Source organism: Spinacia oleracea, chromosome 5 (genome assembly GCF_020520425.1).
Source record: "Spinacia oleracea cultivar Varoflay chromosome 5, BTI_SOV_V1, whole genome shotgun sequence".
NCBI lineage: Eukaryota > Viridiplantae > Streptophyta > Magnoliopsida > Caryophyllales > Amaranthaceae > Spinacia > Spinacia oleracea.
In genome coordinates this window covers 108153444-108170006 of record NC_079491.1, presented here as the reverse complement: position 1 = coordinate 108170006, position 16563 = coordinate 108153444, and the positions used below count along the sequence as shown (strand labels likewise).

At 39.1% G+C, this 16563-nt stretch overlaps 1 protein-coding gene and 1 long non-coding RNA gene across 2 annotated transcripts in view; both read left to right on the top strand.

The window, feature by feature from the left end:
* The window catches only part of LOC130461771 (single-stranded DNA-binding protein WHY1, chloroplastic-like), a 39452-nt gene that overhangs the window by 621 nt on the left and 22268 nt on the right, over positions 1-16563 (top strand). The window contains exons 3-5 of the mRNA XM_056829973.1: positions 1103-1771; positions 15364-15458; positions 15557-15649. Coding sequence (XP_056685951.1) covers positions 1516-1771; positions 15364-15458; positions 15557-15649 — 444 coding nt within the window. The 5' untranslated portion in view covers positions 1103-1515. The remainder of the gene's footprint in view (positions 1-1102; positions 1772-15363; positions 15459-15556; positions 15650-16563) is intronic.
* Positions 11474-14483, top strand: LOC130462001 (uncharacterized). The gene is made up of 9 exons (XR_008922092.1): positions 11474-11595; positions 11695-11907; positions 11994-12334; positions 12421-12624; positions 12717-12824; positions 12902-12983; positions 13066-13167; positions 13273-13417; positions 14273-14483. It is a non-coding gene; the product is annotated as an uncharacterized lncRNA (long non-coding RNA).

Below are 16563 nucleotides of genomic sequence, written 5' to 3'. Positions count from 1 at the left end.
TATTGAAGAAAGTGGCTTATGGTTAGATATTTGAACAATTTTAGAATCTGTTGCATTTCTGAACATTTGTATTTCTGTTGAAGCCAAATTTAGATTATAATCCCTTTTATTTGTTAGAAAATTTAAATACAAAAAATCATAATATTTCTATCTTTATAGCAAAGTCTTTGTAATTTCTGTGATCTTTCAAGTGGCCTTTACATGGATTTGCTGTTGCTGATCTGATCAGCTTTTGATCTATCTGCTTTCAATTTCTGCCCACTTAGATTCATGATTGTAGCATCGTAAGTTGGAGTTGACAATCACTTGTCACCCGTTTGACGGACAAGGCCCATTTTGTTGGTCTAAGGATGTTTTCAAAGGTGTGGGAGCCTTTTCTAGAAATTTATATGCAGTTCAGATTTCAAAAGCTCGTCTGCCTTTAGCTTTTGACAAGCTAGTGTTCCACATGCATCGTATGTTAGCTTGCCTTGCTATTTAGTAATTACTATATCAAGAGCTGCTGTCTGATACTTCCTTGGTTATTGTTGAGTTTTCTAAGGCTTGAATTTGGGAAAAGATAGTAGGAAACAAACTGCTTGCAACTATATGATATTGAAAAAATTGGAAGTTCAAACGAAACTATTATATAATCATGATATACTATTATTCCACATCTGAACTTACCTGTGCTAATTAAATTCTTATAAAGTATGATCATTTCGTTCTGTAACAGATTTTCAATTTGCTTTCAAACCCATGTTCTTAAATCCCACTACGACATGACTTGTATATTTTTATGTTGCCGTATCCATCGTTGAAATCTATTATGATAGCTTTTCTGAAGGTTACTAATATGAATTCTCGCATAAGAAAGCTTCCAACTCAAATAATATACAAGCTCTACTAGAATATCTAATGGGGTTCCTGTCCATACTATACTTGATGCCATCCCAAACAAGAATAAAGAGGTTATATGAGAATAAGAGGAGAGAGAAAGAAGCCTAGCCTAGGGGTTAATGACTTCAATCTTACTGTTTTGGCTTAACCAATGTCTTATGCTGATTTCGACTCGTCTCACTTAGTTTTTGTCTAATCCCTTGAAATCTGTTGTGATTTGCAGTGTTTGGGTTGCTAGGAGACCTCCTGGCTATGCATTCATTGATTTTGATGATACCAGGGACACCAAATATGCCATTCATGCATTAGATGGTATTTTCTTTACTTAAAGCTATGGACTTGATGATTGTTAGGATATACTATAGGCGTGGTTGTTCTACCGTCTTATGTTATAGTGGTTTCAGTACAATAGCCAGCGGTGGGACACTAACCGGTTTCAGTACAATAATTTTTACTTATTTATCAAATCTAAAATCTCTTATTTAAAAAAAAAAAAGTCAGAATAAGTTAAACTAACCTTCGTTGAGGGCTTTCAGACAAGAGTCTCTTCGGATGATAGTGTCGAGTTTCTTTTCTAACACAATCTTTACTCCATTAGTCCATTGATGTAGGAGGAGAAAAAAACACCCAAAAAATATGGTGCAACAACTCCTATCTTCTCCTTCAAACTTCACCATTGGAACCCAACTCCAAGGACCAACTTCTCTCTCTTCCCATAATTCCATTAGCACAAAAGCTAGCCATTTTAAGCTAAGCAAAAACTGGGTATCCCATGTTTCTTCTTCAAAGCTCTCGCTTTCTGTAAAATGTCGACAATCTTCAGAATACTTTGACAAATCCCCTCCTAGATTCTCTCCCTCTTACTCTGCAAACCCCCCAACTCTTACTCCAGGTAATTTGCTAATCTGGGCATTATTTTAATTTAAATTTCTCTTTTATGTGTTTCCTAAACAGTTTCCAGTTTTTGTTGTTGGTGTTTTGATGAATGTTTGCTTGTTTTCCCGAGGAAGAACTGGTTGATCACTAGTGGAAAAAACCCCTGTTGTAGCCCCCTTGTTGAGGGGGGCATACATAAGCGCGCCTCAATAGCTACTTAGTCAACGCGGGTCAAATATTTTACTATTCTATTGAGGCGGGCTTTTTTTCTGTTCGCTTCTACAGAAGCTGTTGAAGGGGGCTTTCCTTGCCCGCCTCAATAGAGAGAAGCTGTTGAAGGGGGCTTTTAATTGCCCGCCTCAATAGGGTCTCTCTGTTGAAGGGGGCTTTTAATTGCCCGCCTCAATAGGCTACATTAAATTTTAAAAAAATAAAACCACCGCCAAACAGATAAGCTTCTCTTCTCTTCACATCTCGTCGTCGTACTTCACATCTAGCTCTTCCAACGCATACCTATCCTCACCGCGCGACTCCACCACCACCATAACCACCACCACCACCTTCCTCACCGCGCGGCTCCACCACCACCATCTGAAGGAGAGTTTCCCCACCGTCGTCTTTCCTACCTTCGCGCGACTCCATCTGTTTCACACAATCGATTTGTGAAGCTAGGTTAGTTTTTATTTGCAATTATTTGGGTAATAATCCTCTTTTTTCTCGTGCATTTTCCACTTCATTTCATTTTTGTTTGATTTCCCTTGTTCATCGACCTAATTGCCCCTGTTTGTTGTTTGAATTCCTGTTTGAATTCCTGTTTGTGGATGGGTAAGGGGGAGAGCCTTCCCTCTTCATATCCTTTATTATGAATTAAGATATCTAAGGACATGATACAGTACTAAAAAAAAGCTAGGGCAAAATTGCTCAAAAATCCAATTTATTAAACAGAAGGTAACAACTTCCCAGGTGATGCTAGAGCATTTATAGCAAGTCTTAAACAGACTTCAATTATCCTTAAACTTCCTCACGTAGCTTCAAATAAAGAAAAAGGATAGTTTTTGTTTTTTGAATTCTAGTTAGGTTGATTTTTGTTGTCCTTCGTGCACTTTATAGGCTTGAGTTGACTGAGTATTATTTGAGGCACAGATTACATGGCACATTGGCCATTATCTTTGCTCATTGGCTCATCTGTTTTTTGTTTGAATTCCTGCTTGAATTTCATTTTTGTTTGAATTTCTCGTGCTAGGTTAGTTTTCTGTTTTGGATTACATGGCTTTTGGTGAAATGCCATTTGATTTAATGTCTGGCTTTTGGCATTGGACAGACTACTAAAGAGACTTAAGTACCCAGGAGCGACTGAATTTGGGGTGGATTTGTCTCAGGCCAACATCTCAATTCAACTTAATGTTGGGAAGGGAGGAAATAGTGGCTCAAATGCTATAGCACCCGTTGTAGAGGTAGGTTATGAGGTTCTCTGATACTTTCTTTTGTTTATGAGGTAGCACCTTTCTTTTGTTTATCACTATTCTCTGATACTTAGAGCTGACTGACTGTCTGCCAGATTGCCTTGATATTATGCTAAAATGACATCTACGAGGTTACTTGTATATGACTTGGTGGTAATAAACCTGGCCTTCACTGGATTATTTACTTCAAGATTTCTTATTGGACCTGTATTGTACTTGAAAAAAGGTAGTCAGAGTTTGAGGATATCGCTAGATTGATCTGATTTTAGCTGAATGAATATGAAGTAAACCGAATTAACCCGAACAGAACCCAATCCAAGTGAATACGTTGCCTTTTTTCTGCTACCCTGTTAGTGTTTCAAAGTGTAGTCTCCCAATTCCGCTAACCTAATGTGCAAATGGGTTTATTTACACTGAATGCGGGTTTCGTAACTAATTTAAAACCTAAACATGAGCATCGCTGGGATCTATTGATTGAGTACTGGAGGATGGTTTTTACTGATATTTTATCTTTGGATAAGATTGCATCATTAGAGAACAAAGATCTAATGCCAATCAGTTTATACTTAAATCGATTTTAGTTTATTCCTGTGAAATCTTATGTGAAGCTAATAAATGTTAATGTTGACACATATTCCTGTTTTGTTTGGTTTTAAAATTGAGATGAGGTCTTACCATTTTTCTGATGTATAGTTCTTGTGTCAAAATTAAGAATTTGTGGCTTGATTTATCTAATTCTGTGTAAAACCTTGTGTTATTAGAAATGAGTCGTCGTTGGATGTACGGTGACCATACTACGGTGGAATACTTGAGTGGGGTTGAGGAGTTCCTTAGATGTGCTTTAGCACACCAACGGAATACGAAAGCCGCAAAGATCTATTGTCCTTGCCGTGATTGTAACAATGTAAGGCGGTTAGGTGATATTGATGAAATTGAGGATCATTTATTTCGTCGTGGGTTTAAGCAAGATTACCATGTCTGGTTTTGGCATGGTGAGAAAATACTTGATCGTCCAAGTTCTAGTGTGAATGAATTTGATGTTCTGGCAGAGAGTGATGAGAGTGATGAGAGTGATTCTGATATTTCTGAGAATAATGAGATGGATGATGATGAGCAAGAAGATAATGAAATAAATGAAATGATGGATGCGGTGAAAGATCACTTGAATGGACGACCTCACATACTCGAGCAGGTATTAAAGGCTGCTGAGACGCCTTTGTACCCTGGGTGTACAAAATTCAAATTGTTAGAATGTGTGGCATCACTTTCCAACTTGAAAGCGGAGAGTGGTTGGACCGAAGAAAGTTTCACGAAATTATTGAAACGACTAGGTCTTTGGTTTCCCGATGGCAATGACATTCCCACCTCTGCCTATTATGCCAACAAATTGACGAATCCCTTAGGCTTAGAGGCCGTCAAGATAGATGCTTGCCCAAATGATTGTATTCTTTACAGAAAAGAGTATGAAAATTTGGATAAGTGTCCAACGTGTTCTATGTCGCGTTACAAGCGTAAAGGGGCCAATTCAGCTAAGAGGGGACCGCCCGCCAAGGTATTGTGGTATCTTCCGATCATACCTAGGTTTGAGCGCTTGTTCTCCGTAAAGAAGAATGCTAAGTATCTGAGGTGGCATGCGGAAGGGAGGAAGAAAGATGAATTCCTTAGACATCCGGCTGATTCTCCTCAATGGAGAACTATTGATAAGAAGTATCCTGAATTTGGCAAGGAGGTTAGAAATCTGAGACTTGCTCTATGTACAGATGGGATGAATCCATACGGCTCTCTGAGTAGTCAGCATAGCACTTGGCCGGTTCTTCTTGCAATTTACAATCTTCCGCCATGGTTGTGTATGAAACGCAAGTATATCATGTTGTCACTCCTCATCTCAGGGCCTAAGCAGCCAGGACATGATATAGATGTGTATCTCGCTCCACTCATAGATGATTTGAAATTGTTGTGGAATGAAGGTGTTCCAATGTTCGATGCTCACACCAACTCAAACTTTACATTGCGGGCAATGGTTTTCTGTACCATAAATGATTTTCCGGCCTATGGAAACTTGTCTGGGTACAAAACCAAAGGAGAACAAGCATGCCCTATATGTGAAGAGGACATGAAGCCCACACGGTTGGATCATTTCAAGTAAAATATCTACCCAGATTTCAGGAAGCACCTTAGTCGATATCATCCTTATCGTAAGAAGAAGAAGGAATTCAATGGGTTCACCGAGGAAGGAGTAGCTCGTACACCTTTGACAGGATCACAAGTTTATGAACGTATCAAAAATGTTGAAACCAAATACGGTAAGTGCTTCAAGTCCAAGTCTAAAAAGGGTGTTTTATGGAAGAAAGTGTCTCCATTATGGGATCTTCCCTACTGGAAAGATTTGTCGGTTAGGCATTGTCTCGATGTAATGCACATTGAGAAAAATGTGTGCGATGCTATCATCGGGACTTTGCTAAACATACCAGGAAAGACCAAGGACAATGAGAATGTGCGGAAAGATATGAAAAAGAAGAATATTCGACCAGATTTGTGGCCTGTTAAAAAAAAGGATGGTACAAAGACCTTTCTGCCTCCAGCGTGTTACACAATGTCGAGAAAGGAGAAGAAGAAGTTTTGTGAGTGCTTACATGGCATTAAGGTTCCCTCGGGATATTCGTCGAATGTTAAGCGCCTAGTGTCTCTCTCGGACCTTAGGTTGATTGGTATGAAGTCTCATGATTGTCATGCACTGATTAATGTATTTTTTGCCAATTGCACTTCGTGGGATATTGCCGAAACACGTGAGACATGTTATAACAAAACTTTGTTTGTTTTTCAATTCCATATGTGCTAAGGTGATTGATCCGGAGACTTTGGATGCTTTGCACAATGATGTTGTTGAAACTCTATGTCGATTTGAAATGTATTTTCCGCCTTCTTTCTTTGATATAATGGTGCATTTGATTGTCCATTTAGTTCGCGAAGTCAAGTTATGTGGTCCGGTGTTCTTAAGATGGATGTATCCTTTTGAGAGATTTTTTAAGACTTTAAAGGACAAAGCAAGGAATCCAGCTAATCCAGAGGGTAGTATCATTCGGGGAGTCCTTAAAGAAGAGATTTCTGGATATCTAGCTGAGTTTTTGTCAAGCCTTGAACCAATAGGACTTCCAAAATCTCGACATGTTGGTAGGCTCGCAGGGGAGGGAGTAATTGGTAAAAATGTGATATCTCCTCCATCGGAGAGGAAGAAGAAGGCACATCTTTGTGTGTTGCAGCATCTTACAGAGGTTCATCCTTATTTAGAAAAGCATCTGCTTGAATTGCAACATTGTAATCCTAAGTTGAAGGAAAGAGCGTTGATGCGGGAACATAATCGCACATTTATTGAATGGTTTAAGAAGGAAGTTGGAAAGAAACAAGACCATGATGTTTCTGATACGATCAAGTGGTTATCTCGAGGTCCTCGACTATGTGTTCGATCTTTTGAAGGATATGATATCAATGGGTTCACATTCTACACTAGAAGGCAAGATGAAAAGAGTGTAGTGCAAAATAGTGGAGTAAAGGTTGTTGCATCATCTAGGGTCTATGCAAGCGCTAAGGATAAAAGGCCGGTTGATTCAACACAATCATATTATGGTGTTATCGAAGAAATATGGGAGCTTGATTATACCTATTTTGTGATCCCTGTTTTTCGGTGTCAGTGGGCTAACAACCAAAATGGTGTGAAGCGAGATGAAATTTTCCCGGGTTTAACCTTGGTGAACTTTGATCGACTAAGTGACAGTGACGAGCCATTCATTCTAGCATCACTAGCTAAGCAAGTTTTTTATGTGGTTGACAATATTGATCCTAGATGGCGTGTTGTTGCCCAAGGAAAAAGACATATTTTGGGTATTGATGATGTTGTAGATGAAGATGAGTATGATGAGTATGATGACACACCTCCGTTACCAATGGTTGTTCAACCATTGCCAGAAGAGGAGGATGCAAATAATACTAATCATATGCGTACAGATCATACGGAAGGAATATGGGTTACGAATCGTAATTGAAACATACATGTGTAAGTTCGGGCTTCACTTCTGATGCATTGTTGAAGTTTTTGACTTTGTTCTTTCTATTCATATCTGAAAGCCTGTGCGCCTTGGAATTTTTGTTATCTTGACTACTTAAATTTGAATAGTGAAGGATACTTGTGGATATTAATTCATATTTTTTTTCTAAAAATTCAACCCCAATCAATTGCCACTTGTATTGTGAAGAGGAATTGCAGTGATAGTCTCCTACTTTATCCCTCCTATTTAAGTTACTAAGAGTCTGATACTTCTAATAACTTGACTAACTTTATCTGGTTTTTTCGCACAGGTGTAAACTTGGTGAATGTCGTATCCTCTTATGTGAGCCAGGTTCCAAGAACAGGTTGCAGAAATTGCAGTTGAATTTTCCTAGGTTAGTTTTCAGTACATTTTGTCTAATAATATCAATTACCTGTTCTTGTTTGCATGGCTTTGTGATTGGTAACTTAGTTTCTGATGTTTGCTTTCTGGTGGTTGATGATGGATAAGTACATAAAAACCGTTTTGAAGATGACTTTGTTTACAATTTGATACTTTGCTTACAGTATGGTGTAATTTACATGTTTGAAGGTGAATATTTGAACTCCAGAATCATCAAATTAGACCAGGAATAGAAATCTGAGTGATGTCTAGAAACTGTCCTGTTCCTGAAGTTTCAAAACTTACAAAATTTGTAACTTGTGTCATCCATAACCAGAAAAGCAGCATGAAGTACTGTTTTTAGCTTCTCAGTTCTTTCCAATGCAACTGAAATTAAAGAGGCTGATAAGTTCTTTCCAATGCAACTGAAATTCATCAAAATAAACAGAGATTCTTTGGCCAATTGCACTAATCAACTCAGTGAAGTACTGTTTTAGCTTCTCAGTGCACTGATCAGTTCTGTTCTGTGCACTGATCTGCACTGCCCAGATCAGAACTGTGCAGATCAGTGGACAAAACTGATCAGAACTGTTCTGTTCTGTGCACTGATCTGCACTGCCCAGATCAGAACTGTGCAGATCAGTGGACAAAACTGATCAGAACTGTGCAGTTATGTGCACTGATCTGCACAGCTCAGATCAGAACTGTGCAGATCAGTGCACAGAACTGGTCAGTTCTGATCAGTTCTGTGCACTGATCTGCACAGCTCAGATCAGAACTGTGCAGATCAGTGCACAGAACTGGTCAGTTCTGATCAGTTCTGTGCACTGATCTGCACAGCTCAGATCAGAACTGTGCAGATCAGTGCACAGAACTGGTCAGTTCTAATCAGTTATGTGCACTGATCTGCACAGCTCAGATCAGAACTGTGCAGATCAGTGCACAGAACTGGTCAGTTCTGATCAGTTCTGTGCACTGATCTGCACAGCTCAGATCAGAACTGTGCAGATCAGTGCACAGAACTGGTCAGTTCTGATCAGTTCTATGCATTGATCTGCACAGTTCTGATCTGAGCTGTGCAGATCAGTGCGTAGAACTGGTGAGTTATGATTTTTTTTTGGGTTGTTTTTTTAGGTGAGGTTTGATTTGGGATTGTTTTGCATGTTAGGTGTAATACCATAAGGCCATTATTTTAGGTATAGCTTTGTAAATGGCCAATTGTAGCATTTTGCCCTTAATATAAAAAAACAAGACATAAACAGAGATTCTTTGGCCAATTGCACTAATCAACTCAGTGAAGTACTGTTTTAGCTTCTCAGTGCACTGATCAGTTCTGTTCTGTGCACTGATCTGCACTGCCCAGATCAGAACTGTGCAGATCAGTGGACAAAACTGATCAGAACTGTGCAGTTATGTGCACTGATCTGCACAGCTCAGATCAGAACTGTGCAGATCAGTGCACAGAACTGGTCAGTTCTGATCAGTTCTGTGCACTGATCTGCACAGCTCAGATCAGAACTGTGCAGATCAGTGCACAGAACTGGTCAGTTCTGATCAGTTCTGTGCACTGATCTGCACAGCTCAGATCAGAACTGTGCAGATCAGTGCACAGAACTGGTCAGTTCTGATCAGTTCTGTGCACTGATCTGCACAGCTCAGATCAGAACTGTGCAGATCAGTGCGTAGAACTGGTGAGTTATGATTTTTTGTGGGTTTTTTTTTTAGGTGAGGTTTGATTTGGGATTGTTTTGCATGTTAGGTGTAATACCATAAGGCCATTATTTTAGGTATAGCTTTGTAAATGGCCAATTGTAGCATTTTGCCCTTAATATAAAAAAACAAGACATAATGTATACACAACCTACCCGTTTGTAGGCAGACTTTCATAGTCTTCATTTGAAACATGTATCAATTTTATTATAACTGAAAACTGAGTATTTCTCTCTTTTCTAAGTATTGCTCCCTTTACTAAGTATTGCTCTCTTTTCTTTGTTGCAGGACCGTAGCTACCATGGATGATCATCGTGATAATGAAATACAGGGAATTGATGGAGCTAGTCATCCTACGGGGGAATCACAAGGTACCAACACTAGTAAAAAGACCAAATTCCGTGGTCCGTCAAAAGGAGTTCAAGCCAAAAAGCCTATGCATCTTCAGTATAATCAATATGGAATCCCCGATGGAGAATGGTCAGGAGAATACGGGAAGCAAGTTGGGTCTTGTGCTGCTAGAATTAACATTAATGTGAAAGAATATTCAACGTTAGATGAACACACAAAGAAGGGGTTTTGGGAGGAGACCAAGGTAAACATTGAATAAAAACTTGATTTGTATTCTCCTAGATTATCTATTTGTGTAGCATACGTTTCTAACAATCTCTTATCCATAAAATTAACAGCTTCTGTTCCACATTATTGATGATCCGGCTAAAAGGAGAGAAAAATATTTTCATATGTGTGTGGCGAAACGCTTTGGAGCTTTCAAGTCCAGGTTAACGCGGCGTTGGATAACTAAGAAAGAAAAAATGCCGAAACATCAGACAAATGACATGCCTTGGGACATCTACCATCAAATCACAGAGGATGATTGGAAAACATTTGTGATGGAACGAAACAAGCCGGAGATGTTGGTAATAATGAATTTACTTTGCTAGATATTTTTTTATATAATTATATGATTAGTTTGTTGTTGCCATCTTTAACTGTTCGACATGTTCTTTATGTGTTTTTTGACAGGTTCGTAGAGAAAAAGCAAGTAAAAGTGCATTACAAAACAAGCACCCACATCGCACAGGCCAAAAGGGTTATGTTAGAAAGAGACCAGAGTGGATAAATGATGCCGCCAGAGGCAGCTTTAACCCTCTCAAGTGGCTCCTCCTCAGTGACCTCATCACTCACCACAGCGCCAGATAGATTTAAGAAGTTTAGATCAGTAGAGTGGATCTTGGCTCATCAAGTTAAAAACAAAGAGGGAAAGTGGGAAGTTGACCCGAATGATAAAGAAGCCGTAAATATTGCTAAGATGGCTGTAAGTGCATATGAAATTTTACGTTCTATATCCTTTTCTTTCCTAATTCCTAGTTCTATTGCTAAGATTGCTTCTCCTTTCCATCATGTATACCATCTAATTTTTACTTTCCTAATTCTTATAGTTGGAGTACATAGAAGAAGAGGGAAAAGGAAATATTTCATTCACCCAGGGAGAAGATGCCCTCACCAAGGCTATGGGAAAAAAGGATCACCGTGGGCGTGTCAAGGCAACAGGTGGAGTTAATGTCGGTTACAAAGTTGCTTTCGGTCCAATAGACCGAAGTAGTAGATGTGGCCATATTGAACCATCACCGGAGGCTATCGAATCAATCAGAGCTTCGGTGAGAAGGGAGTTTGAAGATCAATTAGAGAGAAAGGTGGCGGAGGCCCTCCAAAACCAACTAGCCACATTGAAAGCAACCGGTCAACTACACACCCTCTCTACCCCCGCACTTGATTCTGCTCTTGTAAGTGATGAGTTTGATGTTAACCGTGCACTCGTAACCTGTTGTCCGAGTTCATCGCAGCAACCACGCGAGCTGAAGGTATATATTCTCTATAGTGCATACACTCAAAACACCCCTAGCTAGGTTTTTAATATTGTACTTTGTAGTGATTTCTGAAATTTTGTAAATTTATTTGTGAAGGCCATAACTCCATGTCGTCTTGCCCTTGAGGATAAAGTTTTGGGTAACAAAGTGATAGTGGCAGATGGTATGGCGTACCCATTGGATGGTTCGTTGCACCAACACTTTAGATCGATGAAGCCTAGTCATTATAAGGTCCAAGTTGATTGTATTCACGACGGACATGATGATGACACTCTTCCGGTACCTATTGGAGATGGATTCAATAACTTAGGCAGGGCTCTTGCTAGTTTTGTGCAATGGCCAATTCACTTGGTGATTTTCGAAGAAGACGAGGTATAACTTTTTTATTATTAATTGTCATTCATTGCGTTATGCATCTGTTTAGAATTAGATTCAGAGCCTTGAACTCCTTTGGTTTCTACCTCTGTTTAGGAGTACTCTACTCCACGCCCAACAAAGAAGTCCAGGAGTCAGATTTTTGAAGAGGTGGTTGGTAGCTCCAAAGAGAAGAAAAACGAATTAATTGTCAAAGAGAAGACAACAGAATTAGTTGTCAAAGATAAGACAACAGAATTAATTGTCAAAGAGAAGGCAACACTTGATTTAGGGTCCAAAGAGAAGACAACACCGAAGTTAACGGCCAAGGTAAACCATATGCTTCCCACTCCCCTGTGCTTCAACACTGAAATCAAAACTGAACTTTTCATGCTAGCTTAACATTATTGTTACAGGAAAATTCATGCTCAAATAAGTTGGAGTCGAAATCGAAGAACTCTAAGAAATCCAAAGAGATGGTAGGTAGTTGTGATCGTAAAACTGAAGAATCAGCCGCCAAAAGTAAGAAGCAAAATTTGGCAGACGACACAATTCAAGGTCTTGGCCCATCATGCAATTATTTGAAGTTTATCATCAATACGGCGCCCGGTGATGTATATAAAAATACTTCAATCCCATTGCCCGCTTCGGTTTGGCATTATGACGAAGATCGACAAACTTATGTAAATGAGGTTGACGTTGAAGAGTTCCTTAGAGGGGCGTGCCTCAACATTTCAGTGATCCAAGTCTATATGATGTAAACTTTTCCATCGATATTTTTGTTTTTGGTTTTGTCAACTATAATAGTTTTTGAAATTTTTGCATTATACATTTACTTTGTAGGTGTTTATTCCACGAACACACCTTTGCATTTGACAACTCTCAGATTGGGTTTGTTTGTCCCGAGGCAATGTCAAGCTCTAGAATCAAGGCCAACCCTTAGGCTGCATCAATGTATTTGAAAGTAGTTTTCAATGCTGAAATTGAAAAGGAGAAGAAGGGTGATCCTAACATTACCAAGTGGTTTTTGATCCCATACCATCAAGAGTAAGTGTTAGAGATTGATCGATATTTGGTAAATAGCTATGTTATTGTTATTTTCATGCATAAGGTTGCAATAACATTTATATATAATGCAGAAATCATTGGATTTTGTACGTGTTAGACCTACGTAGAGGTTGTGCGTATATTTTCGACTCTGCGATAGGTTCCAACCGAGAAAATAGTGCATGGGGAATCTTGTGTTTGTAAGTTACTTTCAATTCTTTTTAAGTTATTTCTTTTCGTGCCGAATCAGATTCATGAAGTTTTACTCAACTTCCAGGGCATACCAAGTGTACAAGTTTAATGATGGGATTTGTCCGAATAGAGCGACTATGCAGGGGTTGAAAGGCTTCCATGTAAAGGTATATCATGCTTACTAATTAGCTTTACTTTTTTTTTGGGTAACTACTTGGATATATAATTTATGATTTATCTCCAAATCAGTGTGCTCAACAAGTCGGCGCCCGCGAGTGTGGCTATTACGTTATGAAGTTCATGCATGAAATAGTCACGTTACACCATAACACTGATGAGCGGTTAGACAATGTTCGTTCTTTTACCATATGTTAGTTGAACTACTAATACTAGTACTTTTACGTAGTAGAATTCTTAATTTACAAGTAGCATTACTTATCATGTTACTTATTTCAGGCTTACACTCCAAGAAATGCGCCTTATACCGATGAGGAAATAGATGTGGTTCGTGAGCAATGGGCTAAGTTTTTTACAACCGAGTATTTATTTACTTAGGTTGTTTAGACACAAAGATGGAAGCGTTTATATCTTCATGGATTTGGTAAAGTTCTTTAATTTTTCCATAATTACAAGTCTGCTGGATTTGCTAATTTATTGCTTTGAATACTAATCTGCTGGTCTTGCTGCTGCTGCATGTGAATTCTGATCTGGTGGTCTTTAGAATTTCACTTCCATCTGTGTGTTTCTCCTCTGTTTGCTTCTGTTGCTGCTCTGTATGTTATTGTTTCTACTCATTCGAATCTATTTATGCACATTTAAGGCTCATTAGGTCGTTATAGGTCATGTACGTTTAGAGCTAAAATGACATTTCCGCTCCCAACTTTGAACTAAAGAACCTAAGGACTCATTTGATTCTTATTACATGACTAATATACATAGTTTTAACTTTCTAAAACTCATTCGAATCTATTTATGCACATTTAAGGCTCATTAGGTCGTTATAGGTCATGTTTAGAGCTAAAATGACATTTCCGCTCCCAACTTTGAACTAAAGAACCTAAGGACTCATTTGATTCTTATTACATGTCTAATATACATAGTTTTAACTTTCTAAAACTCATTCGAATCTATTTATGCACATTTAAGGCTCATTAGGTCGTTATAGGTCATGTTTAGAGCTAAAATGACATTTCCGCTCCCAACTTTGAACTAAAGAACCTAAGGACTCATTTGATTCTTATTAACTAATATACATAGTTTTAACTTTCTAAAACTCATTCTAATCTACGTATGCACATTTAAGGCTCATTGGGTCGTTATAGGTCAACAACGTACTTAATTATCTCTATAGTCTGCAACTATATCTTTTAATTTTATGCTTCAATGGAATGTAAAGACAATATCGTGAGTGTAAACTTTGGTACTCATATATATTTTCCTTCCATGCAACTTGCAGGCTAGGGATCGAGTCGATTGGAAGAAAGTCAACACGACCTTACTTAAGGTTTGTAATGCATGATCTAAAGGGACCTAAGTGGCTGGATTAGAGACATTTGTTAGATTAGCTCTCTAGCCTTTTGTCTTTAGTTGTTAATATTAGTTGTAATTTGTTAGACTAGCTAGGTGTTTAAAAATTGTAAACATACGTACTATATATACGCTTTGCTTTGTTGGGTTAATATAAATGAAGTTAATGTAATGATTTATTTATCAAAGATAAGCAGATTCATACCTTTGCTATTTTGGTGTTGATTGGGTACAGGTTTCAATACTCAATGGAGTATATATCTAGTTGTGGTTATTGCCGCCTATTTTATATTTTAAAAGAATTTGGAAAAAAAAATTAATGTTGTTGAAGGGGGCTTTTAATGTACGCCTCAACAACATATGAATTTATGGCGCCAATGTACAGGTATTGGCGCAAAAATAAGGACCTGTTGAGGGGGGCATTTAAGAAGTGAGCCTCAACAGAGGAGGCTGTTGAGGCGGGCTTCTTAAATGCCCCCCTCAACAGGTCCTTATTTTTCGCGTTTCTGTAGAGGTTGTTGAGGCGGGCTTTTGAAAGCCCCCCACAACAGATCACCTGTTGAGGCGAACAAAGCCCGCCTCAACAGATCACTGAGCTGTTGAAGCTACGTCTGTCGCAGCGGGCCTTGTTCGCCTCAATAAACCCAAAAAGCCCCCCTCAACAGGTATTTTTTCCACTAGTGGATATTGGGTTATTTATCTGTAATTTGAATTGGTTATTATTCCAAATTGTTGCCTAATTTGTTGGTTCATCTGGTTTTATGTTTTATAATTGCTTGTTTGCTTCAATTAATCGAGTGTTTACCAGTTTCAAGAGGAAAAATGATTGGAATCTGTGTTGCATGTTATCTGGTATTGCTCCTAAATTTGACATTTCTTGAGTTACTCATGATTATTTCTGTGTTATCTTGTTATGAAGTTTGATTCATAGTCTTGTAAATTTGCTGTTAATTGAACACATTACATAATTGTTTCTGAATTTTAGTAATTGAGAATTTCATACTTCGTATTGAATTTTAGGTGGTGCACCTAAGGTTTTTGTGGGTCATTCCATATACAAAGGGAAAGCTGCTCTTACCGTGGAGCCAAAAGCGCCAGAGTTTTTGCCATTGGATGTATGCTACTCCTTTGACTTTTTGTTCTGTCATTTTTGTATTGTTATTTTCATTCACATATTGAATGTTTATGCAAAACTGAAGTGTATAAGTTGTAGTTAGGTGCATTTAAAGTTTCAAGGGAGGGTTATGTACTGCTTCAATTTGCTCCCGCCGCTGGTGTTCGTCAGTATGATTGGAGCAGAAAGCAGGTGAGATGAGACATCTAATAAGATGGCTGTTAGGGGGAAAAATACCCTCTTGGTGACGTGGGCATACGTGGCAAGCATTGCTTACGTGGCTGCCAACAAGGCGCAAGGTGGCATTATTCGAACGGTATTCCCAACTGCTGGGCTCAGAACGGACGTTACAAACCCTTGATGAAGCCGGCCTTCATTATGCATTTATTATCTAATAATTATGGGCAATTATTCCATAAACGTTACATTCTTGTTGTAAATGCCTATAAAATGGCTTAGTCTTGTCTATTTTACATACATGATTTCCAAGCAATAAACCTACGATTATCTTATGCTATTACAACTTGCTCTCACCATTCTCAATTATCTAGCTCGATCGATTGTTAGCACCTTCATCAAGGCAAGATCGTCTCTAAGTAGAATTTGCCCAAAATAATTTGGCGCCCACCGTGGGGCTGACAATCAAAAGCAGCTCGATAATACCATTCCAATCACCATGGCTGGAAATGCTAGCTCGTCCGACGATATCACTCGTCGCTTCGAAGCCATGGAGCAGCGCATCAACATCCCCCAAAAGGAAAACGAAGCATTGCACTCTCAAGTCAGGTCCACCGCCTCCATCGCCACCGAATCCAGGTTCCAGTACCGGCGAGACACCTCCGGGTTAAACCGCCGCTTGGATCTTGACGCCGCTCCAGATCACCCCCTCCATGTACCCTTTGGCGAACCTGGGGGTCCTGTTCTCCAGCAGATCCACGAATTCGATCCATTGCCGAATCAACCCCGCTCTAACCCGAGTTGGCTTCCCCCGCCTCCAACTCAACCATCTTCTGCAGGCACTTCGGCAACAGTTGTCACCACGACGGCTGCCCGGGTAACCCCACCTCAGGTCGGCATGACAACATCCACCATGGTGACGGCTCCCA